Source organism: Excalfactoria chinensis, chromosome 2, assembly GCF_039878825.1.
Source record: "Excalfactoria chinensis isolate bCotChi1 chromosome 2, bCotChi1.hap2, whole genome shotgun sequence".
NCBI classification, from domain to species: domain Eukaryota; kingdom Metazoa; phylum Chordata; class Aves; order Galliformes; family Phasianidae; genus Excalfactoria; species Excalfactoria chinensis.
The window spans coordinates 95,596,114-95,620,036 of NC_092826.1; the positions used below are offsets into that span (position 1 = coordinate 95,596,114).

At 42.6% G+C, this 23,923-nt stretch overlaps 2 protein-coding genes and 1 pseudogene across 2 annotated transcripts in view; 1 reads left to right on the forward strand and 2 right to left on the reverse strand.

Annotated features, from left to right (window-relative positions):
- The window catches only part of LOC140247909 (dual specificity calcium/calmodulin-dependent 3',5'-cyclic nucleotide phosphodiesterase 1C-like), a 46,322-nt gene extending 32,421 nt beyond the window's left edge, over window positions 1–13,901 (reverse strand). Inside the window, exons 1-3 of the mRNA XM_072328110.1 lie at window positions 13,729–13,901; window positions 11,757–11,939; window positions 9,598–9,664 (exon numbers count right to left, since the gene is read on the reverse strand). Coding sequence (XP_072184211.1) covers window positions 9,598–9,664; window positions 11,757–11,939; window positions 13,729–13,901 — 423 coding nt within the window. The remainder of the gene's footprint in view (window positions 1–9,597; window positions 9,665–11,756; window positions 11,940–13,728) is intronic.
- On the reverse strand, window positions 668–7,981 carry LOC140249178 (dual specificity calcium/calmodulin-dependent 3',5'-cyclic nucleotide phosphodiesterase 1C-like). The gene is made up of 5 exons (XM_072330552.1): window positions 7,889–7,981; window positions 7,304–7,420; window positions 6,050–6,190; window positions 2,502–2,602; window positions 668–800 (listed from the first exon to the last, which is right to left on the reverse strand). Exons 1-5 carry the CDS (start codon window positions 7,979–7,981, stop codon window positions 668–670), a joined length of 585 nt encoding a protein of 194 aa, XP_072186653.1.
- Window positions 13,902–14,076: 175 nt separating the features above from the next.
- The window catches only part of LOC140247911 (dual specificity calcium/calmodulin-dependent 3',5'-cyclic nucleotide phosphodiesterase 1C-like), a 37,166-nt pseudogene continuing 27,319 nt past the window's right edge, over window positions 14,077–23,923 (forward strand).

A 23,923-nucleotide genomic window follows, 5' to 3' on the forward strand; every position in this document is an offset into this window, starting at 1 on the left:
CTGTTCCAGTGCTCCGTCGCCCTCGCTGTAAAGACGTTCTTGCGCACATTCGAGCGGAACTTCCTATGCTGAAGTTTCAGCCCATTTCCCCTAGTCCTGTCCCCACGCACTACTGAAAAGAGACCAGCCTCACCACTATGGCTCCCACTCTTCTAGTTCCCCAGATTCTCCTTACAGCCCTTCTTGTGGATGGGAGGCACATCAGCAAGCCTCCTGTCCTCCAAGCAGATACAAAGAGCACAATAACATGATGTGATAGAGTCAATTCTCAGCTACAAATCACTGTTTTTCAGCATGGTCACCACCATTATTATCTGTGCATTTTCACCCACAAAGTATCTGCACAATGTTGTGTGACTGCATACTGTCTCTGGGCTGCACCGCTTGGCAAGGTAGAACTGCCGCCATGATAGCATGGGGCAGAGGGCGGCCGCAGAGCTGGCTGGGCTGGGACACAGGTGGGACACGGCTGCTGTAACCACTTCTGACTGCCACTCAGGGAGGGGCTGTCATTAAATTAAACTGAAATGTTTTGCTTTAGTTATGTGCTTGTCCTGACAAATGCTAACACATGTTCTCAGTTCAAGGCAGTTTTCTCCGCCAACCTGTTAGTTGTTGAGAGGAAGTAAAATATTTTGAGAGTTATAATTCTGTAGAACGTTCATGTTTACCTCCAGTCGTCTTTTGAGAGATTAGATAAAATATTCATCTCTTCATCATCTTGTAAAAGACGATATGCTGCACTAACATGGTGATTTTCAAGCACAGACCGGTCATTATACAGAATGGCTGAGTCTGACCTAGGATTAAAAAGGAAACAAGGAAGGTTACGTTTCTTCCTTATCTAACGTGTCTTATTTTCAAAAGCTTTTCTTTGCTCACATACAGAGGTTAGTTCCTATAGCACAGATATAAGCATTTTGAGAGTGCTTGTGACGCTTCATTCATTGTTGTTATTCATTAAAAGAAAACTAAAGATGAAAATTCACCACAAAATCTATTTCATCTGCTGAGACTCACCTTGTCTTACATTACATCAGAAAAGGATACTGAGAGCTTCCTAACTGAGAGAGATAATGTACATTTAGGGCTGAATCACAAAGTTCCTTTCCAGTTCTTGTGTATATTGCTCTCAAACTGAAGCCTGAGTGTAGCTGAGTAAGAAATTGTGAGGTGTGTTCTTATATTGTTCCCAGAATAGCAAATTGGCTGTAAGCAAGACATGACTGAGCTGCTTTCAGTTATCCATGCACATAGCTATGCTGTACAGAAGGGCAAAACCCAGTGGGATAGTAGAAGACCAAAGGTATTTCACTCCTTATTTTAGGCTCCGTGTGATAGATCTGAAATTGCTGGATAGCTCAATTGTTCTGAAGACAAAGTGGTTGCTCAAAGTTAATGGCAAGAGAGAATGAGTAAGATTCATTATAGTCCTCTCTCAGTCTTGCTTCCCAGTGAGCAGTGTAAATTTTTCTCCCTCGCCATTTTAGATCCTCTGTTGTTCAATGCCACAAAGAATAAACTATAACTGAACATTTCTGTAGCTGTTTTCTACTTTGGAAATAGAGCAGATCCTTCATTCTTGCATATAAGAAGATGTAAGAAGGGGGAGTCTGCCTCACTGTAGAACACTGACAGAAATTTCTTCCAGCATTCCAAAACCTTCTTGAGCAAATGTGTGATCTATCATAGGAGCCTCTGTATATCTGCAATACATAGCAGGATTCAGCTACCATATTACAGATGTCTAATTTAGGGTATGCTGCAGTGCATCTTAGAAGTGTCCAAGTACGCCATGTCAGTCAAGGACACCTAGACAGTTTGTCAGTGCTACCTGTAGACTTACAACGTCAAAATAATACACAGACATTAGACGCCCAATTATCACTGAAGCCAGACGTTTTACAATATTTGCACACTCTCAAATGTTGCCATTTTCTTTGTACCTCTCTTCCATCAATCTCAAAAGCCCTACACAAGACTCTGAGATCAACAATAATGCCAGTCCAGTACAGTCTGCCACCAGCTGACTGCTCTCCAGGAATTTACAAAGATTTAAGATGTGAGCGCAATGACTTATTCCCAAACAGGGAGTGCTAAACATATCCTCTTGCGGCTGATATGTTTTTCCAGTAAGAACAGTATCTGTTGTGCTGGTGTATACTGACAAATACAGATACTGGTGAACCTTTGAATTATAACATTTCCTTAAAAATATATTTTTGATGAAATACATCAATCTGCATAACAAGTAGCCTTCAGCAATTTTGCACAGAAATATCTCGGGGTCTTCCTTTTTCCTGATATGATACAGTAGTCAGCAATCTATAATACAGGCATACAGATGGAAACTGTTGAGTAAGAAAAAATGAAATGTTATGTAGGGAAGTGAACTTTTCTCCTGCATCACTTGAGGGCAAAAACTTCCACATTCTTCTATGTGGATGTGCTGTTATTTTCCAAAAACTTCCCCAACCACTCATGATTTATGATGGCCTTACCGTGTTTGGATGTGAAAATTGTTGGTGGTTCCTGTGTGTTCATAATCATGGATAGCAGCTGCGAAGATCATAGCGAAGATCTCCAGCTCTGTCAGCCAGTGCTGAAAAGAAATTACAGAGCAATCAGATCATTTTCCCAGGCATTCAGGCTTTTGTCTTTTAAGGCAAGTTATCCCCCGCTGACAGGCAGTGCTGCACATCCTTGCCTTTCCCCTGCAGCCTGCCAGCTGTCTTAAAGCAAATTTCTCTGGCTGATACACCGAAGCTGAATCAGTGCTTTTCCTGACGCTTCATCTAAATAAACTGAACTTCAGCAAAGCAGATTCAAGAACAAAAAAAAAAAACAACAAACAGGTTTAAATCATAGAGAGGGGAAACGATTGCCCTTCTTAAAGAATGATGTGTGAGGAAGAAAGAGAGGAAAATCCCAGGAAGAAAGAAGTAAAATCACAAGAATACCCATCTTTTTCAATGACTTACTAATACATGCGCACGTGTGTGCATACCACCAAGCTATGTATTTTCAGCTTGGTTCAATTTTGTAACAGAGCCTCAAATACAAAAAAATGTCACCAATTTCCACTAATCAGCGGAGTTTTTGTCAATCCCTGAACCATAAGGAGCACAAGAAACATCGTCTCACAAGAGACATATCTTGTTCTTCGTGATTCATAGAAATAGCTGATAAAGTCCTGAGATTGTTCTTGGTCTTTTTGCCCCTAATTGCCTAGTCAAAGTCATATTTTCAATGTGATTGTCACTTTTGACTTTGATTTCTAAATCAATCAGATGCTTTTAATAATTTCCAGAACTAGCGGAGCAAATTCTCTGTGTCTCACATGGAAGCGTGCATGAAGAAAAAGAAAAGCTCGGTCACTGAATTCCCTCACAGAGAAAAAATGGCACCCATTGACATTCATCAACACTTCCTGAACACTTACAGGGATGAAACAGGGGATGTGAGCACAGTGAGGCAATGGGTGGTGCGTGTTTCAGCAGTGGCAACAGTGGGTCACCTCTGCTGGAGCAGATTTTGCTGAGCAAAGCATGCAGACTCTCCTTCTCTGCTGGTGAAAATGCACAGTTAATGATGGTGGGCACTGTGTTGAAAAGCAGCGCTTTGTAGCTGAGAATTTTCTGCATTGAACAGTGTTACTGTGCTCTTTGTAGCTGTTAGCATTTCCATGAAAACAAGTAGGAGTCATTACTTATGGAGGGACCTACAGAATACTAAGAAGGTAGATGATACCTCTGATAGAGGTCTATGCACCTCCCTGACATTTCAAAAGATGCATCCCAGCAGCGGTTGACTTTCAAAAGTGGGTGCGCACAGGTAATTGACCAGATATCGGTAAGCACATGAAAGAAAATGAAGATCTCAAAATAATTGAAGACAGATATTTAGTGGGTTTTTCTGCTTCTGCTTCTCTGCGACTGGAATCTGGTATACACAAGGCTGTTAATCTTGCTCTGACTTAGCACTCAAAAACTGGAAAACTGTTTCTGGAATTCTCTTTCAAGTTGACAGAACCATAAAATGGCTTGGGTTGGAAGGGACCACAAGCACCGTCAAGCTCCAACCCCCTGCCACAAACAGAGTGGCCAGCCTCAACATCTAATACTAGACCAGGCAGCCCAAGGCCCATCCAACCTGGCCTTGATCACCTCCAGGGTTTGGGCATCCACAACCTCTCTGGGCAGCCTGTTCCAACAGCTCACCACTCTCTTGGTAAAGAACTTGCTCCTGACATTCATCTTCCCTCCTAAATTTAAAACGCCACCAAAAACAGCTTAGTTTGCCTTAGTTCAGCAACAAGCTGCAGTTTCTTGGCATGCTGGCTGTAATTAAATCACTGTGCACCAAACAGAATCACCTCCCTTTCCTCTTCACATGATGTAAGCCTATGAACACTTTCATGCTGCTCGAAGTACAGTAAGGGTCAACTGATGGGGCACAGACATCTGTGGAACTGGGCCCTCTGCCCCTCAGCCCTCCTTTCAAGATCACTACTCCAGAGGTGGCAGGGATCCAGAGATCTAATATGTCCTGATTACTTATCTGGACACTCAATCAATCCCCATCTATTCTCTGTGCATTGTCATGTGTGGCCTGACTTCACTTTCAGCCACACATTCAGGAGCTGGAGGGAGAAAACACTTAGGACAGCAATCCCAAGTCAGCCCTCTTGTCCTCAGAATGAAAAAGCCACCTCAAAACCTCAAGGATCTCACAGACCCTCCAGTGGACCCCTCATGCCATCCCAGCACAGCCACTCAGAGGACACCAGGTGCTCTCCTCCCCACTGCTCTCCCTTGGGGATCAGGGCAGATGAGATGCTGCCTCCTCTATGTTCAAGGGGCAGAGGTGAAGGACAGCAAAGGAGAACTCACACCACCCTTGAAACTCAGCAGTTCTTTATTGATTGCATGTCCCTAGGCTGCTTGCGGGGTGTCAGTACACCTTGTGTCCTCTCCAGTACTGTTGGGCAACAGGCTGCCACCACTTGCAGGCAGCCAGGCAGCTGCCAAGTAGAAGGCTCTCCTGGCCTGATCCTGCCCATCCATCAGTACAAATGGATTGGAGGCATGGGATGAAGAAGGGACTGGAGTCTCCATGGTGCCTTTTGCCCAACAACCACAAGTTCCCTCTAGCAAGCACAATGGCACAGCCCTTCCCAGAAAAGGGTCCCTAAGTGCCCCCTGTCCTTCTTTCTTCAAAACTGGGGCAACTCTCAGGCCACAGGCCCCAACTCCAAACACTGCCGTGTTTGGGTTGCCATGGAACACTGGTACACTGCTGATGTCACTGTCTAGTGTTCTGAGTTCTGCAATTGCCTTAACAGTGGGTAGAGCAAAACAAGCTGGTGCTGCAGTTCAGAGCTCCCCACACAATAATGGTGCCTCCTCCCAGCAAGAAGATCCACCTGATGGGGAGGAGGCAGAGGGCCATAGAACTCGATCCAGTTGAGCCCATGGAGGTGGATCCACCTCAAATAGAAGAAGAACCCATGGAGGTGGATCCACCTCCAAATGAAGAGGAGCCCATGGAGGTGGATCCACCTCCAAATGAAGAGGAACCAATGGAGGTGGATCCACCTCCACGTGAAGTGAAGACGCAGCTCCTGAGAAGCCAAATTAACATCAGAAATTGGTGAGTGATAGATTGAAAATAGGTGACAAACTGGGTTAATCAACAAATGATTACATTTTGTATTCTGGAGAAAGCTTAGGTGATTTGTTCCTTCACAGAGAGGGAAGTAAAATCCCAACATGACTTGCTAGACTCAGCCAGGAAATCAGTGGCAGAGGGGAGAATTCAGCTTGGGTTTTTCACTCATCCTCACTCCAATCAATTAAAACAGTTACCCAAATCCTCACCTAGATTCTTCTAAATAATCCCAAATGCCTACTTTCATTAGCACAGACATTGCAATTTACAATTTTTCTGCAGTACAGATGGGTTCTGCTGTGGATAACAATAATCTCTTTACCAAACAAAATCTTCTGCCATTTCCTTCTGTATTAGGGATGCCAACTCCTGTACGTACCACGACACCTGTCTTGAAAAGGAGGTAATGGACTGTTTGTGTCACATCTGCAGCATGCATTAGGTTGTGATAAGGATTTTTGTGTTTGTTGTATCCAACCTCCAGAGCTTCCACAAAGGACACCAGGGCAGAAATGGGGATCTAAGAAAAGAAGCACACAGTTACAAATGAAAGAATCACATGTAATAGCTAGCATTTGGAGATCATTTTCAGAAGAGGCTCCAGAGAGCAGTTTCTATGGGTCTGTCTCATCCTCTCACAATAATGTAGCATGTATCTCTGCTTTACTACTCACATTCCGGAGTTTGTAATGAAATGCATCTCATAGATAGTCTGCAATACTCTACGATGAGGAGTGTTGTATATTGTACTTTTGGTTTTTTACTACCGAATCCTGACTTCCCATACTATGAGTTTGTCATGCTTTTTTTGCTCCCAGAGTGTAACTGTATGCCTAACATGAAACCACATTTGGGGGATTTCTAGGGAGCACACTACATGTGTGGTGGCAGCTGCATGTGTATGCAACAAGCAGCAGGGATTCTCCATTGCTTTGCACCAACTACAATACCCTAAACCTTCATATTTCTGCAGTCAGAGTTGCACAGCCATTTCCCTCTTGAGTATGTATCCTGGGGCAATGCATTTCTCATCAGTTATCATCTTCAAACTTTTCTCATCAGGCGTCAGAAGATCCTGAAGGAGGCCAGGAGTCGGAGAAAGTAGGAGTCCTGCCAGAGTAAGTGTCAGCAGAGAAAGGGCAAATGGAATCTTTGGGTGGGGAGAATGGGAAACATCTCAGGGCAGTGCTCTGTGACCCAAATGTAACACTGTTCACAGTTACAAAGGAGCTGTTCAAAGTAAAAGATATGGAGTACACCTTTTACTCCACCTGAAGTAGTATTTGCATTTTGAAACCCATAGCAAGCCAATTTTTCATTTTTGGCTTGCATGCTTGAGACTCCTCAGAATACTGGGAGAATGACACTATCATTCCCATTGCATTTCACTCTGGAACTCCACCTGCTTCATGCTGCCCTATTACAATCAAATGTTCTACTCAAATGACATTTGGCCCTGGTTGCTGCAGGAAGATTCTCTTCCCCCTTTAGGGGAAATGACAGTGACCACAAAATCTTCACAGAGACCTTCAATTGTAGCTGAAATCACTGCAGTCTAATGGAACAGAGCAGAATAAGAATGAAATAGAAGAAATGCAAGATGGAAAAGGAAACCCATCTTGTAACTACTGACCTTGAAACGACTGATCAGATCATAGCGTGTGAGAAGTTCATAGGAAATGAATTTCAGTGCATGATCTCCACTGGCATCGTTTAGTGCAAACACATCAAATGACCACTTGTCTAGATTCTGCAAGAATGAATAGAAAAGAAAGTTAATCTGATCACCCATTTCACCATTATTATTCAATTTCCAAATTGCAAAGCATAAGTGCAAAACAAATCTTAGTTTGCCTTGGTAAATGAAAGATGGTTATGGGCACTCACATACCGGCCTGTGCTCGTATTTTCATCACCTGCTGCACAGAGAAGTGCTATAAAAAATATCTCGAGCTGCCTTGCTCCACCCAAAGAGATCTTAGATCCTTCTGACTATTGCAGCTTCCATGGTTCAGAGACAGCATGATTCCCTACAGGATTCTCTTTTTTTAAGGACATGAGTTTGTAATTATCTGTAAATATTTTATTTTATTTTTTTAAAGATGAGTGAGTTAACTGGGGCTTTTCATGGTAATGCTACATTAAGAGCTTACAATGGTATAAAAAAATGAGCTTTACAACATCAAAGTAAATATCTAAGTGCAATTGAGAGCGTTACAGTTAGCTGCAAATGCTCTATTAATGCTGCAGGGTGCTCAGCCAAGGGACAGAAGAAGACAAGTTCAAATGCCATCTCATAAAGCTGAAGCATAACGTATAAACTCTCTTGCAGAAGGTTGAATTCCAGCTCACCTCCTACGGATGGCAGCGTGAGATAAGAGCACTCACATGTGACAACGAGGATGCCCCTCAAACACCAGGACCCTCTCTCGCCTACTCCTGCGCCCTTCCTGTACTGTTTTTGTTTAGATTCAGTAGGAAGCAGTAGCTATTGTTATAATCATATAATTATATGTTTTATATGTTCTATACCTTTTATACGTTTCATACATTTTATACGTTTATACGTTTTATAAGTTTTATAATTATATACTGTTATAATCATATAATTATATAGTAACTTACAATATACAATATTAGAATGTAGAATAATAGAATTTACTGTTATATTTAAATATGTTATGTGTTTTATATTTAAATTTATATTTATTATATAGTTAACAATTACTTAATTAAAATTGTAATTGACCTCCAGTTCCTGTGAAGTTTAAAGCAATGTTTCAACTATACTGTTGTTCAGAAATTACTGTAAAACAATCTTTTCTTGTACAAATAAAGGTTTGTGTTTCCTTATCTTTTTATTGTGGTAATGTTGTGTTCTTGTGGCAGATAAAATGAAGTGAATGAAGGAAAGGCAAAATATTGTTCCTTTGCACCACAAAGCCATGAAGATGCTAAGTTTTACTGTAGAATAATTTAGATTTCACAGAGGGAAATATTCTTGACAACAATGACAGTAGCATTTTACTCTAAATATTAACCGAGGGGGAAATTTCCCCTTAAGGAAAAAAGGGAGCATCACACTTTGCTCAGAGAATTTGCAGTCTGTGATAATTAGAGGATTTTATGGTCTTATGAAAAGCTTTGCACAGATGTGACATCCATGTTGGAGAGAAACTGAAAGGTAAGCAGAACTTCACAAGCACCTTCAGTGGGAGGAGAATAACTGTTGTCAATAAAGAGAGTGGGAGAAGCAAGGGACGGGAAAATTACTGGCTACTGGCTTCTCGAGGTCACTGGCCCTGCAGCCCCAGATGAAATGTCAGAAGGTGCTCTAATGGTGCCCGTAGGCAATGTGATGGAGCTACAGCCCTAAGGTTATCTTCTATACATTTTAGTCTGACATTTGACCTTCACTCCACTTCTTGGGTGAACCAAGAGATCAACAGCAGTGCTTCCCAGATGTTCAGTCCATTTGCCTTTCCATTGGTTAACCTTAGAGCCTTGATTTATCAGCTGTCTGATTTAGAGACAGCTGATTTTCTGTTCAACATCAGTGATTGTGCTGAGGCCTCCAGCACAAGAAAGATGCAGTGCTCTTGGAATGGGTCTAGAGGAGGGCCACTAAGATGATCAGAGGGCTGGAGCACCTCTCCTATGAAGAAAGGTTGAGGGAACTGGGCTTGTTTAGCTTGGAACCTTCAAGGTTCAACATTATCAAGTTCTGAACTCTATTTTTTCTTTCACTCTAAGAATATTCCCGCAGAGCAGTAAACTATGAATGGACCTGAGGTTGATTAAACATCAGAAAGAAGGAAAGGGCAAGTTCAAACACTCCCTTCCCCTTGTAAAACGTCACGGTGTTACCCTGATGCTTTGCAAAGACACCTCAGTCTTCTCCCAATATCACCTTTTTGTTGGACATACCTTTAACACTCCAATTACAGCTGGTGGGTAGCTCAAACCGACCATATTGGATGTCCGCCTGTACATTCTACCAAGAGAAAATAGATAACACAACAGATAAATAAACTTATACTAGACAACAATGAAGAAATATGCTGTTACAGGAGATCTTGTATAGGCCAACAAATGAACTTGAAGTACAAGGATTTTTCTTCCTTCTTCCTAGCCTGTGCACATGCTCTCTATACCACCTCTCACCTTAGAGCCTTGCTCAAGGCCATACAATTCCCAGTATCTCAGACCTTGGTCCCCAGGCTGGAGATAAGGATGAATCTGTTAATACCAGATCTTCACCAGAGGCAAAGTCTGCACTCAAAAAAACAAGATGCTCCCCATTTTCCACTGCAGCAAACCATACTGCCCTTCCAGTTTCTGTTGTTCTTGCTTGTCCAGCACACAAGCTCATCCTCAGTTTACTTCAGAAATCATCTGCAGTCTGCAAGGCATCATCTGCAGTTCAGTACCACTATTACTTCTCTCTCTCTCTCTTTTTAAAATCAGTTCAAAATTTTTAGGTGTTCTTTGTTTGTGTACGAGAAAGACGAAGGACATAACATTGGTAACCATACGAAAGAATGCACTGAACTACGTACTGGAATTTATATCTGTTTTCAGGTCATTCTGTTTTTAATAGGCTATGTGAATTCACAGACACCCGCTGTTAAAACACCTTTCCACATCTCACAGTTTTGCACTTCAGAAACACAGGAGTCAAAAGAGAGGATGGAAAGCTTTCTTCTCCCATCTGACATGATCCTGTGTGAAGTCCTTCACTTCCCTTTCACGTTCTGCTCTCAAACACAAATGTCATGCACCTTTAAAGAACACTCCCACTGCCTAAATCACATAATTTCTTACCCCCTCTGCCAGGACACAGCACTTTTCAGACAGTTCAGGCAAAGGCCCTCTGCCTTAGCTTAGGAGAGCAACAGCCCTTCTCTGATGCCATTTTCCATCTGAATGTTTCCTCTTTCATTTCACAGTTATTCAAACCCACTGGGTAACAGCCTCTGACTACCAGCTTTCTGCCACTCGTTTATATCCTTCTCAAGCAAGTCCTTCACTGAGAGTGAGGGTTAATCCACTAACAGCCTGTCAAATGGGGGAGGAATACTTCCCAGGGAGAAAGGACAGCTAATGCTGTCCTGTTAGCCTTACCATTATTGCAGCCACTCTTAGCACACATGCAGCGATTTCTTGAGTTTTCAGGTATGAGATTAAATAAGAAGAGCAATTTTAAAAAGTCAGCAATCAGCAAGTGGAAGGAGTCCCTGTGCGCCTGTGTGGTCTGTGATCCACTGTGTGATACACCCATCCTCCTATGCAGAGAACTGCTAGGCTGTCAGCACAGTTCTGATCAGCAACAATAGGTGTCATGGAAGTCCCAGCCAGAACTCACATTCCTGACTTGAGTTTTGCTGTAGACATCTGGCACTGGCTGTCTGAAGTCTGCTGGCTGCTCCCCACTTACCAGCCCTCCTGCTAGCTCCAAGGAAACATCGGGGAAGAGTGGTTACTCAAGAAGAAAAGGTAGGAACGGAAATGAGTCCAAAGTTAGATGACTAAAAGTTTTAGAGTTCAGAAAGTGAAATTAGTTTTAGCAGTATGTTCTGATGCAAGTTGTGACTGAAAAAGCTGAGAAAACTCAATGGATTTTTCTTTTTTTTTGCCTCCCCTTTCGATCTCCAAACTTTTCACATCAGTCTCAGTCTATACATTTGCTATATGATTCAGGACAGTAACACCATGACACAGGATATTCTTCATTTAAAACAACAACAACAACAACAACAAAATCAACCAAACAGAAGGACAACAGAAGCCAAAAGGCAAGGTAGGGCCTAAACCAAACTGACTGCACTTTAAAAACTTTGAGTCCCAACCTAGGACTACACAGAGATGTCAAAATTATTTCACCTGTGCTATTACATCTGTATGACGCTAAAAACAGATCCATATGTGCTGCTGCAGGTTGCACTCTACCAGAAGTTGTTTGCCAACCAGATCTTTGTAGAAACAACTTTAGAATCATATTAGAGACCTCTTCACTCTATACTGCAGGTGCAATTGGCAGTGTGCACAAGCAGCTACTAGAACAAAGTCATTACATGTTCCTTTACCTTTCCACAAATATCCCTGCTTGTACTGCATGGACAATGCTCCTGAACCGGGGTTTCTCCTCTGTCCTTTTGAGCATCATCCCCATTTGCCGTGTGAATGTAGAAGCCAACCAGTCCCGGACCTCTGAGGGCACAGAGTCAGATTGGATGTCACTGAGCTCATCTTCTGTGTCCAGTAAACGCCTAGAAGAGGAAGGAAAACAAAGGGTAAAAGAACTGCCTAGGAGACCACTGCAACATCATTAACCAAAAAGAAATGCACATCTATTCCAATAAAAGCCTAATGAAACCCCTTTCTGCACATCTTCAACAGATCGTTTGTTCTCTTGTGTAGTTAAATACTAAATGGTGAAATTAACTACTAGGCTGACAAACAAGAAATATCAGCCTTCTGAAGCACAACTTGTTTCTCAGATTGCAGTCACCAGCAGAGCACCTGCAGAGAACCATTGGTCATATGATATTAGCTCTAAATCTAATTGTTTAGTTATAATGATACAGCTAATGCCTTTCTAAATGACATTTGCAAAGGAAGAGATTTTCTCCACTCCAAAATTCCGTGATATCCAGTCCACAAATTCCCCATGAAAGTGTGCCAAATACTATATTAAAAGTTTCAGAGCCCTTGTTCTCTGTAAAGTTGTTTCCCATTTTATTCCTTGGAATAATATCTTCACTGCCCAAAGGAAAAGCCTCTCCTTGCACAATGCTAAGCATTTTCAACTTCCTCTGAGCCCACAGACAGCTCACGCAGGTGTAAACTTTTGAAAAAAGGGCTGGGCTGTTTCCAGAAGACAGCTTCCCACACTGCCTTTCCAAGGGGAGTATCTGCTTGCATTCACCATAAAAACCCCAGCCAACACCTGCAAACAAGCCCACTGAACTCAACAGAGCAATATATTGGTGTAGAGCAAGCAGGATGGCTCCTCAGTGATGGTGACAGTTTATCCAAAGAATATGCCGTTCCACAGTCCTGTTGGGTGACATGTTATATTTCCCTAACACCACCTCCCTGGGCAGCCATTCCAGTGCCTGGCCGCTATCTGAGAGAAAAAGTTCCTTATTATGACTAATCTAAACCTCCCCTGGTACAACTTGTGGCCATTTCCTTGGGTCCTGTTTGTTGCCTGGGAGAAGAGACCAAGCCCCTCCTCATCACAGCCTCCCTTCAGGAAATTGTAAAGTGCAATGAGGCCCCCCTTGATCCTCCTCTTCTCCAGACTAAACACTCCCAGCTCCCTCAGTGGCTCCTCATACAGCCTTTGCTCCAGAACCCTCACCAGTTTTGTTGCCCTCCTCTGAACACGCTCCAGGGCCTTGATGTGTTTCTTGCAGTGAGAGGCCCAAAACTGAACACAATACTGGAGGTGCAGCCTCACCAGAGCTGAGTACAGGTCATGATCACCTCTCTGCTCCTTCTTATACAGGCCAGGATTCCCTTTGCCTTCTTAGCTACTGTCATGGTTTTGCAATTTTGTAATTTTGCTATCAGTATTCCACATCATAACATCATGTTAAGCATAGATAATTTTGACAAATGTGCTGCTCACAAAAGAAGACTGAATGTCCCAGAGAACATCACGGTCAGTCATATGACATGGACTCTATATAATCTCACTTTGGTGCTGGACTCGCTCTCTTGGATCCTGCCAGCCAGGGGGGAGCCGTGTGGGAGCGTTCCAGCCGTTTTGCCTAGAGTTACGGTAGGCCTCTCGGTTTTGGGACTCACTCTCTCCTATTTTACTTTATTCGTTAGCCTTAATTCCAATTATATTGTATTATATTGTGTTATTCCATATTCCGATATAGTATATAGTAAATAAGAGTGCCTCCTTAGGTCGTCGCCGCTGTATTTATTTTCCTTTTCCCTGTTTTCTTTTCCTTCTAGGCCAGCGGCCTGCGGGCCGACTGCCCCCCCTGTCATGGGTGCAAGTAGATTTTAGGTTAACCTATGACAGCTACCTGGGCACACTGTCGGCTCATGTTCAGGAAAGCATCAACCAATACCCCCAGGTCCCTTTCCTTTTCACAGTCATCCAACCACTCTGCCCCAGGCCTATAGCGCTGCATGGGGTCATTGTGGCCAAAGCACAGAACCTTGGCCTTGTTGAACCTCATCCCATTCACCTCAACCCAGCAATCCATCTTGTCTAAATCCCTCTGAAGGGCTTCTGTGCCCTCAGGCAGATCAATACCACCTCCCAACTTGGTGTCAGCTGCAAAATTACTGAGGGTACACTCAGTCCCCTTGTCTAGGTTGTCATTAAAGATATTAAACAAGATGTCCCCCAGTACCGATCCCTGGGGGTCCCCACTTGTAATGGGTTACCAGCTGGACCTAATTCCATTAACCACTACCTGTTGGCATGGCCCTTCACCTACTTCCTTACCCAAAGTAGGGTATACCTGTCCAGGCCAGGGGCAGCCAGTTTCCCCAGGAGATCACTGTGAGAGCCCTTGTCAGAGGCTTTGCTGAAGTCTAGGTAGACTAGTATTTCCTTGACTTTGCATGGTATTTCTGGAGTAGTATTTGTAAAAACACACCCCTTTGCATTTGTTTCACCTTTGTATGTGAAACAGCCTTCATCAGTGCCTGAATTTACCAACAAACAGTGCTCGTCAAGTTACTTGATTTCTTTTGTCTGGAACGGAATCATCTCTTTTAACTCCTTTGTTAGATTCCAAGTTATTTCTGTTTTAACATACTTCAGTATGACTGGGAACTGTCACATCTCACTGACCTATTTGAGCCTAAGTATAATGTGGTGTTTGTTTAATGTCATGATGACTGATATTTTTAAGAGTTGCACAGGCTTCTCAAAGCTTACATATGCCAATCATTTTTGTTAGGTGTCATGCTGGATCCAATTTTTAACTGATTCGCACTCTCAAACCCGTTTCTCCTTGTTCTAACCATTTCCTATCTTTCTTTTCCAGGTTGCGATCTTTGGTAAAGCAGCTAGAGAGAGGGGAAGCTTCAGTTGTAGACCTAAAGAAAAACTTGGAATATGCTGCGACGGTTCTTGAGTCAGTGTACATTGATGAAACTAGGTGAGCGAATTACAGGTATCCATGTTTGTCTTCTGGGAAAATCAATTATGCAAAATTGTAATGTAAACATCAGTTGGAAAACTTTAGTCATGATTTATTATTCAGAGAGAATATGATTTTGTTAGAACATTGTATTTCTTGAAGAGAAGATCTTCAGTTCTCGATCTAAAAATTTCTTGGAGTTTCACATGGCAAGGGGGAGATAAAACACAATCATAAATTCAGCATACATTCTCTTGCAGAAAGATTTTCACAATAATTGTTTTCCACTTTTTGTGAAAGTTTCTGTGGAAAGTTCAAAACTTGTACCCCTCTATTTCTTTTCAATAGAGTTAAATCAATTAACTTTTACTAAGTCTTTGAAATTCAGAGGTATTTTTTATTACTCCAGTTTGTGGTAGAAATTGGCAGACAAGAAATTCCAGAAGAGTTTCCCTTTCTGTTATGTGCTGTTACTCCAGTGTTGAGTCACCACATGTGGTCAGAACAGGAAGGGATAGGACTGCGTGATACTTAACTGGGAAGTCAGATACGACTGTCGGTGATCTCTGACAGGCTGAAGGATCAGGAATAGTAGTGAGCTGAAGATGAAATGTGAGTGGATGATGATGATTGGGTCACCAATCACCAGACTAAGCTGTGCAGAGCCACATCCAGTCTGGCTTTGAATGCCTCCAGGGATGGGGAATCCACAGCCTCCTTGGGCAACCTGTTCCAGCGCATCACCACCCTCTGTGTGAAAAACTTCCTCCTAATATCTAACCTAAACCTCCCTTGTCTCAGTTCAAGACCATTCCCCCTTGTCCTATCACTGTCCACCCCTGTAAACAGTCATCCTGTTGATACGCTCCCTTCAAGTACTGAAAGGCCACAATGAGGTCTCTCCAGAGCCTTCCCTTTTCCAAGCTAAACAAGCCCAGTTCCCTCAACCTTTCTTCATAGGAGAGGTGCTCCAGCCCTCTGATCATCTTAGTGGCCCTCCTCTAGACCCATTTCAAGAGCACTGCATCTTTCTTGTGCTGGAGGCCTCAGCACAATCACTGATGTTGAACAGAAAATCAGCTGTCTCTAAATCAGACAGCTGATAAAACAAATCAAGGCTCTAAGGTTAACCAATGGAAAGGCAAATGGACTGAACATCTGGGAAGCACTGCTGTTGATCTCTTGGTTCGCCCAAGAAGTGGAGTGAAGGTCAAATGTCAGACTAAAATGTATAGAAGATAACCTTAGGGCTGTAGCTCCATCACATTGCCTACGGGCACCATTAGAGCACCTTCATTTCATCTGGGGCTGCAGGGCCAGTGACCTCAAGAAGTGCAGCCAGGAACTCTCCCATCCCTTGCTTCTCCCACTCTCTTTATTGACAACAGTTATTCTCCTCCCACTCAAGGTGCTTGTGAAGTTCTGCTTACCTTTCAGTTTCTCTCCAACATGGACGTCACATCTGTGCAAAGCTTTTTATAAGACTATAAAATCCTCTAATTATCACAGACTGCAAATTCTTTGAGCAAAGTGTGATGCTCCCTTTTTTCCTTAAGGGGAAATTTCCCCCTCGGTTAATATTTAGAGTAAAATGCTACTGTCATTGTTGTCAAGAATATTTCCCTCTGTGAAATCTAAATTATTCTACAGTAAAACTTAGCATCATCATGGCTTTGTGGTGCAAAGGAACAATATTTTGCCTTTCCTTTATTCACTTCATTTTATCTGCCACAAGAACACAACATTACCACAATAAAAAGATAAGGAAACACAAACCTTTATTTGTACAAGAAAAGATTGTTTTACAGTAATTTCTGAACAACAGTATAGTTGAAACATTGCTTTAGAATTCATAGGAAGTAGTGGTCAGATTGTCTTAAAGTAAATTCTGAACAACAGTATAGTTGAGACATTGCTTTAAACTTCACAGGAACTGGAGGTCAATTACTATTTTAATTAATTAATTATTAACTATATAATAAATATAAATTTAAATATAAAACACATAACATATTTAAATATAACAGTAAATTCTATTATTCTACATTCTAATATTGAATATTGTAAGTTACTATATAATTATATGATTATAACAGTATATAATTATAAAACTTATAAAACGTATAAACGTATAAAATGTATGAAACGTATAAAACGTATAAAACATATAAACTATATAATTATATAATTATAACAATAGCTACTGCTTCCTACTGAAATTAAATAAAAACAGTTCAAGGAGGGCGCAGGAGTAGGCGAGCGAGGGTCCTGGTGTTTGGGGGACATCCTCGTTGTCACATGTGAGTGCTCTTATCTCACGCTGCCATCCGTAGGAGGTGAGCTGGAATTCAACCTTCTGCAAGAGAGTTTATACGTTATGCTTCAGCTTTATGAGATGGCATTTGAACTTGTCTTCTTCTGTCCCTTGGCTGAGCACCCTGCAGCATTAATAGAGCATTTGCAGCTAACTGTAACGCTCTCAATTGCACTTAGATATTTACTTTGATGTTGTAAAGCTCATTTTTTTTATACCATTGTAAGCGCTTAATGTAGCATTACTATGAAAAGCCCCAGTTAACTCATCTTTAAAAAAATAAAATAAAATATTTACAGATAATTACAAACTCATGTCCTTAAAAAAAGAGAATCCTGTAGGGAATCATGCTGTCTCTGAACCATGGAAGCTGCAATAGTCAGAAGGATCTAAGATCTCTTTGGGTGGAGCAAGGCAGCTCGAGATATTTTTTATAGCACTTCTCTGTGCAGCAGGTGATGAAAATACGAGCACAGGCCGGTATGCGAGTGCCCATAACCATCTTTCATTTACCAAGGCAAACTAAGATTTGTTTTGCACTTATGCTTTGCAATTTGGAAATTGAATAATAATGGTGAAATGGGTGATCAGATTAACATTCTTTTCTATTCATTCTTGCAGAATGTAGACAAGTGGTCATTTGATGTGTTTGCACTAAACGATGCCAGTGGAGATCATGCACTGAAATTCATTTTCTATGAACTTCTCACACGCTAAGATCTGATCAGTCGTTTCAAGGTCAGTAGTTACAAGATGGGTCTCCTTTTCCATCTTGCATTTTCTTCTATTTCATTCTTATTCTGCTCTGTTCCATTCAGACTGCAGTGATTTCAGCTGCATTTGAAGGTGTCTGTGAAGATTTTGTGGTCGCTGTCATTTCCCCTAAAGGGGGAAGAGAATCTTCCTGCAGCAACCAGGACCAAATGTCATTTGAGTAGAACATTTGATTGTAATAGGGCAGCATGAAGCAGGTGGAGTTCCAGAGTGAAATGCAATGGGAATGATAGTGTCATTCTCCCAGTATTCTGAGGAGTCTCAAGCATGCAAGCCAAAAATGACAAATTGGCTTGCTATGGGTTTCAAAATGCAAATACTACTTCAGTTGGAGTAAAAGGTGTACTCCATATCTTTTACTTTGAACAGCTCCTTTGTAACTGTGAACAGTGTTACATTTGGGTCACAGAGCACTGCCCTGAGATGTTTCCCATTCTCCCCACCCAAAGATTCCATTTGCCCTTTCTCTGCTGACACTTACTCTGGCAGGACTCCTACTTTCTCCGACTCCTGGCCTCCTTCAGGATCTTCTGTCGCCTGGTGAGAAAAGTTTGAAGATGATAAGTGATGAGAAATGCATTGCCCCAGGATACATACTCAAGAGGGAAATGGCTGTGCAACTCTGACTGTAGAAATATGAAGGTTTAGGGTATTGTAGTTGGTGCAAAGCAATGGAGAATCCCTGCTGCTTGCTGCATACACTTGCAGCTGCCACCACCCATGTAGTGTGCTCCCTAGAAATCCCCCAAATGTGGTTTCATGTTAGGCATACAGTTACACTCTGGGAGCCAAAAAAGAATGACAAACTCATAGTATGGGAAGTCAGGATTTGGTAGTAAAAAACCAAAAGTACAATATACAACACTCCTCATTGTAGAGTATTACAGACTATCTACGAGCTGCATTTCATTACAAACTCCGGAATGTGAGTAGTAAAGCAGAGATACATGCTACATTATTGTGAGGGGATGAGACAGAACCGTAGAAACTGCTCTCTGGAGCCTCTTCTGAAAATGATCTCCAAATGCTAGCTATTACATGTGATTCTTTCATTTGTAACTGTGTGCTTCTTTTCTTAGATCCCCATTTCTGCCCTGGTGTCCTTTGTGGAAGCTCTGGAGGTTGGATACAGCAAACACAAAAATCCTTATCACAACCTAATGCATGCTGCAGATGTGACACAAACAGTCCATTACCTCCTTTTCAAGACAGGTGTCGTGGTACGTACAGGAGTTGGCATCCCTAATACAGAAGGAAATGGCAGTAGGTTTTGTTTGGTAAAGAGATTATTGTTATCCACAGCAGAACCCATCTGTACTGCAGAAAAATTGTAAATTGCAATGTCTGTGCTAATGAAAGTAGGCATTTGGGATTATTTAGAAGAATCTAGGTGAGGATTTGGGTAACTGTTTTAATTGATTGGAGTGAGGATGAGTGAAAAACCCAAGCTGAATTCTCCCCTCTGCCACTGATTTCCTGGCTGAGTCTAGCAAGTCATCTTGTTGGGATTTCACTTCCCTCTCTGTGAAGGAACAAATCACCTAAGCTTTCTCCAGAATACAAAATGTAATCATTTGTTGATTAACCCAGTTTGTCACCTATTTTCAATCTATCACTCACCAATTTCTGATGGTAATTTGGCTTCTCAGGAGCTGTGTCTTCACTTGACGTGGAGGTGGATCCACCTCCATTGGCTCCTCTTCATTTGGAGGTGGATCCACCTCCATGGGCTCCTCTTCATTTGGAGGTGGATCCACCTCCATGGGTTCATCTTCTATTTGAGGTGGATCCACCTCCATGGGCTCCACTGGATCTTGTTCTATGGCCCTCTGCCTCCTCCCCATCAGGTGGATCTTCTTGCTGGGAGGAGGCACCATTATTCTGTGGGGAGCTCTGAACTGCAGCACCAGCTTGTTTTGCTCTACCCACTGTTATGGCGGTTGCAGAACTCGGAACACTAGATAGTGACATCAGCAGTGTACCAGTATTCCATGGCAACCCAGACACGGCAGTGTTTGGAGTTGGGGCCTGTGGCCTGAGAGTTGCCCCAGTTTTGAAGAAAGAAGGACAGGGGGCACTTAGGGACCCTTTTCTGGGAAGGGCTGTGCCATTGTGCTTGCTAGAGAGAACTTGTGGTTGTTGGGCAAAAGGCGCCATGGAGACTCCAGTCCCTTCTTCATCCCATGCCTCCAATCCATTTGTACTGATGGATGGGCAGGATCTGGCCAGGAGAGCCTTCTACTTGGCAGCTGCCTGGCTGCCTGCAAGTGGTGGCAGTCTGTTGCCCAACAGTACTGGAGAGGACACAAGGTGTACTGACACCCCGCAAGCAGCCTAGGGACATGCAATCAATAAAGAACTGCTGAGTTTCAAGGGTGGTGTGAGTTCTCCTTTGCTGTCCTTCAACTCTGCCCCTTGAACATAGAGGAGGCAGCATCTCATCTGCCCTGATCCCCAAGGGAGAGCAGTGGGGAGGAGAGCACCTGGTGTCTTCTAATTGGCTGTGCTGGGATGGCATGAGGGGTCCACTGGAGGGTCTGTGAGATCCTTGAGGTTTTGAGGTGGCTTTTTCATTCTGAGGATGAGAGGGCTGACTTGGGATTGCTGTCCTAAGTGTTTTCTCCATCCAGCTCCTGAATGTGTGGCTGAAAGTGAAGTCAGGCCACACATGACAATGCACAGAGAATAGATGGGGATTGACTGAGTGTCCAGATAAGTAATCAGGACATATTAGATCTCTGGATCCCTGCCACCTCTGGAGTAGTGATCTTGAAAGGAGGGCTGAGGGGCAGAGGGCCCAGTTCCACAGATGTCTGTGCCCCATCAATTGACCCTTACTGTACTTCGAGCAGCATGAAAGTGTTCATAGGCTTACATCATGTGAAGAGGAAAGGGAGGTGATTCTGTTTGGTGCACAGTGATTTAATTACAGCCAGCATGCCAAGAAACTGCAGCTCGTTGCTGAACTAAGGCAAACTAAGCTGTTTTTGGTGGCGTTTCTGATGACGGTGTCATCTTGTCTTTCCACCACTGTTCCCATGTTAGAAAAGTCAGGCTTTGTCTTGTTACACACTCCCAGTAACTTTGAGGAAGGAGGAGGGATGCTGGTTCGAAGGGCACCTGTCCTGAGGATGCTTCCCAGTGCCTGTTTTTCCAATTCCCAGTGAGACTAGATGCCTCTTGGGCTCTGGGACTGCCCTTCATTTCATGTGGTGTTCTTAGGATTCCAGCTCCTTGTTCATAGCCTTCATGGACTTGCCTAGGGAAGCTGTCAACTCTCAGTTATTTTTCTCTCTCTGTCTCTCTCTCTGTCTCTCTCTTTTTTTCTTTCTTTTTTTTTTTTTTTTTTTTTTTTTTTTTTTTTTTGTAATTCCACTGTGCAGACCTTATCTTTAGGGGGTTAGTTTTCAGTTCTTTGTGGCATATTCTTACTAGCTTTTAAGTGGCAGAGATGGTTCAGGTGTGGTGAAGGTGCTGATGAGTACCATAATTTTCATGCCTCAATAACCAGTGTGGCTGAGGGAGGTCTCAGCTCAGTTAGAGAAGGTAAACACTTTTACTTGATTAGCTTTTTCTCTGCTGTACGGAAATAAAGGGGTCAGTCCAGATTAAAGACAGGTCATTCTGAAGTTGTGTCACGTCCAGCATTAAGTGGCGCTTGCACATTATTAATGGCATTTAATAAAGTCCAGTAACACCTCAGTGGAAGCACGTCTTGCAGACAGTTTCTGGGTTCTAATTAGCCAAGGCTGCTATATGCAATCCGCCACAGCATAGGCATTGGGCCTGCGATCAGCCTGGAGAAGAGAAGTAGGTGGGGTGACCTCATTGCAGCCTTCCAGTACCTAAAGGGAACCTACAGACAGGAGGAAAGTCAACTTCTTACAGGGGTGGATAGTGGCAGGACATGGGGAAATGGTTTTAAATTTAGGAGGGAAGATGGATGTCAGGAGCAAGTTCTTTACCAAGAGAGTGGTGAGCTGTTGGAACAGGTTGCCCAGAGAGGTTGTGGATGCCCCAAGCCTGGAGGTGATCAAGGCCAGTCTGGATGGGCCTTGGGCTGCCTGGTCTAGTATTAGATGTTGAGGCTGGCCACTCTGTTTGTGGCAGGGGGGTTGGAGCTTGACGATCCTTGTGGTCTCTTCCAACCCAAGCCATTTTATGGTTCTGTCAACTTGAAAGAGAATTCCAGAAACAGTTTTCCAGTTTTTGAGTGCTAAGCCAGAGCAAGATTAACAGCCTTGTGTATACCAGATTCCAGTCGCAGAGAAGCAGAAAAACCCACTAAATATCTGTCTTCAATTATTTTGAGATCTTCATTTTCTTTCATGTGCTTACCGATATCTGGTCAATTACCTGTGTGCACCCACTTTTCAAAGTCAACTGCTGCTGGGATGCATCTTTTGAAATGTCAGGGAGGTGCATAGACCTCTATCAGAGGTATCATCTACCTCCTTAGTATTCTGTAGGTCCCTCCATAAGTAATGACTCCTACTTGTTTTCATGGAAATGCTAACAGCTACAAAGAGCACAGTAACACTGTTCAATGCAGAAAATTCTCAGCTACAAAGCGCTGCTTTTCAACACAGTGCCCACCATCATTAACTGTGCATTTTCACCAGCAGAGAAGGAGAGTCTGCATGCTTTGCTCAGCAAAATCTGCTCCAGCAGAGGTGACCCACTGTTGCCACTGCTGAAACACGCACCACCCATTGCCTCACTGTGCTCACATCCCCTGTTTCATCCCTGTACATGTTCAGGAAGTGTTGATGAATGTCAGTGGGTGCCATTTTTTTTCTGTGAGGGAATTCAGTGACCGAGCTTTTCTTTTTCTTCATGCACGCTTCCATGTGAGACACAGAGAATTTGCTCCGCTAGTTCTGGAAATTATTAAAAGCATCTGATTGATTTAGAAATCAAAGTCAAAAGTGACAATCACATTGAAAATATGACTTTGACTAGGCAATTAGGGGCAAAAAGACCAAGAACAATCTCAGGACTTTATCAGCTATTTCTATGAATCACGAAGAACAAGATATGTCTCTTGTGAGACGATGTTTCTTGTGCTCCTTATGGTTCAGGGATTGACAAAAACTCCTCTGATTAGTGGAAATTGGTGACATTTTTTTTGTATTTGAGGCTCTGTTACAAAATTGAACCAAGCAGAAAATACATAGCTTGGTGGTACGTGCACACGTGCGCATGTATTAGTAAGTCATTGAAAAAGATGGGTATTCTTGTGATTTTACTTCTTTCTTCCTGGGATTTTCCTCTCTTTCTTCCTCACACATCATTCTTTAAGAAGGGCAATCGTTTCCCCTCTCTATGATTTAAACCTGTTTGTTTTTTTGTTTTTTTTTTGTTCTTGAAGCTGCTTTGCTGAAGTTCAGTTTATTTAGATGAAGCGTCAGGAAAAGCACTGATTCAGCTTCGGTGTATCAGCCAGAGAAATTTGCTTTAAGACAGCTGGCAGGCTGCAGGGGAAAGGCAAGGATGTGCAGCACTGCCTGTCAGCGGGGGATAACTTGCCTTAAAAGACAAAAGCCTGAATGCCTGGGAAAATGATCTGATTGCTCTGTAATTTCTTTTCAGCACTGGCTGACAGAGCTGGAGATCTTCGCTATGATCTTCGCAGCTGCTATCCATGATTATGAACACACAGGAACCACCAACAATTTTCACATCCAAACACGGTAAGGCCGTCATAAATCATGAGTGGTTGGGGAAGTTTTTGGAAAATAACAGCACATCCACATAGAAGAATGTGGAAGTTTTTGCCCTCAAGTGATGCAGGAGAAAAGTTCACTTCCCTACATAACATTTAATTTTTTCTTACTCAACAGTTTCCATCTGTATGCCTGTATTATAGATTGCTGACCACTGTATCATATCAGGAAAAAGGAAGACCCCGAGATATTTCTGTGCAAAATTGCTGAAGGCTACTTGTTATGCAGATTGATGTATTTCATCAAAGATATATTTTTAAGGAAATGTTATAATTCAAAGGTTCACCAGTATCTGTATTTGTCAGTATACACCAGCACAA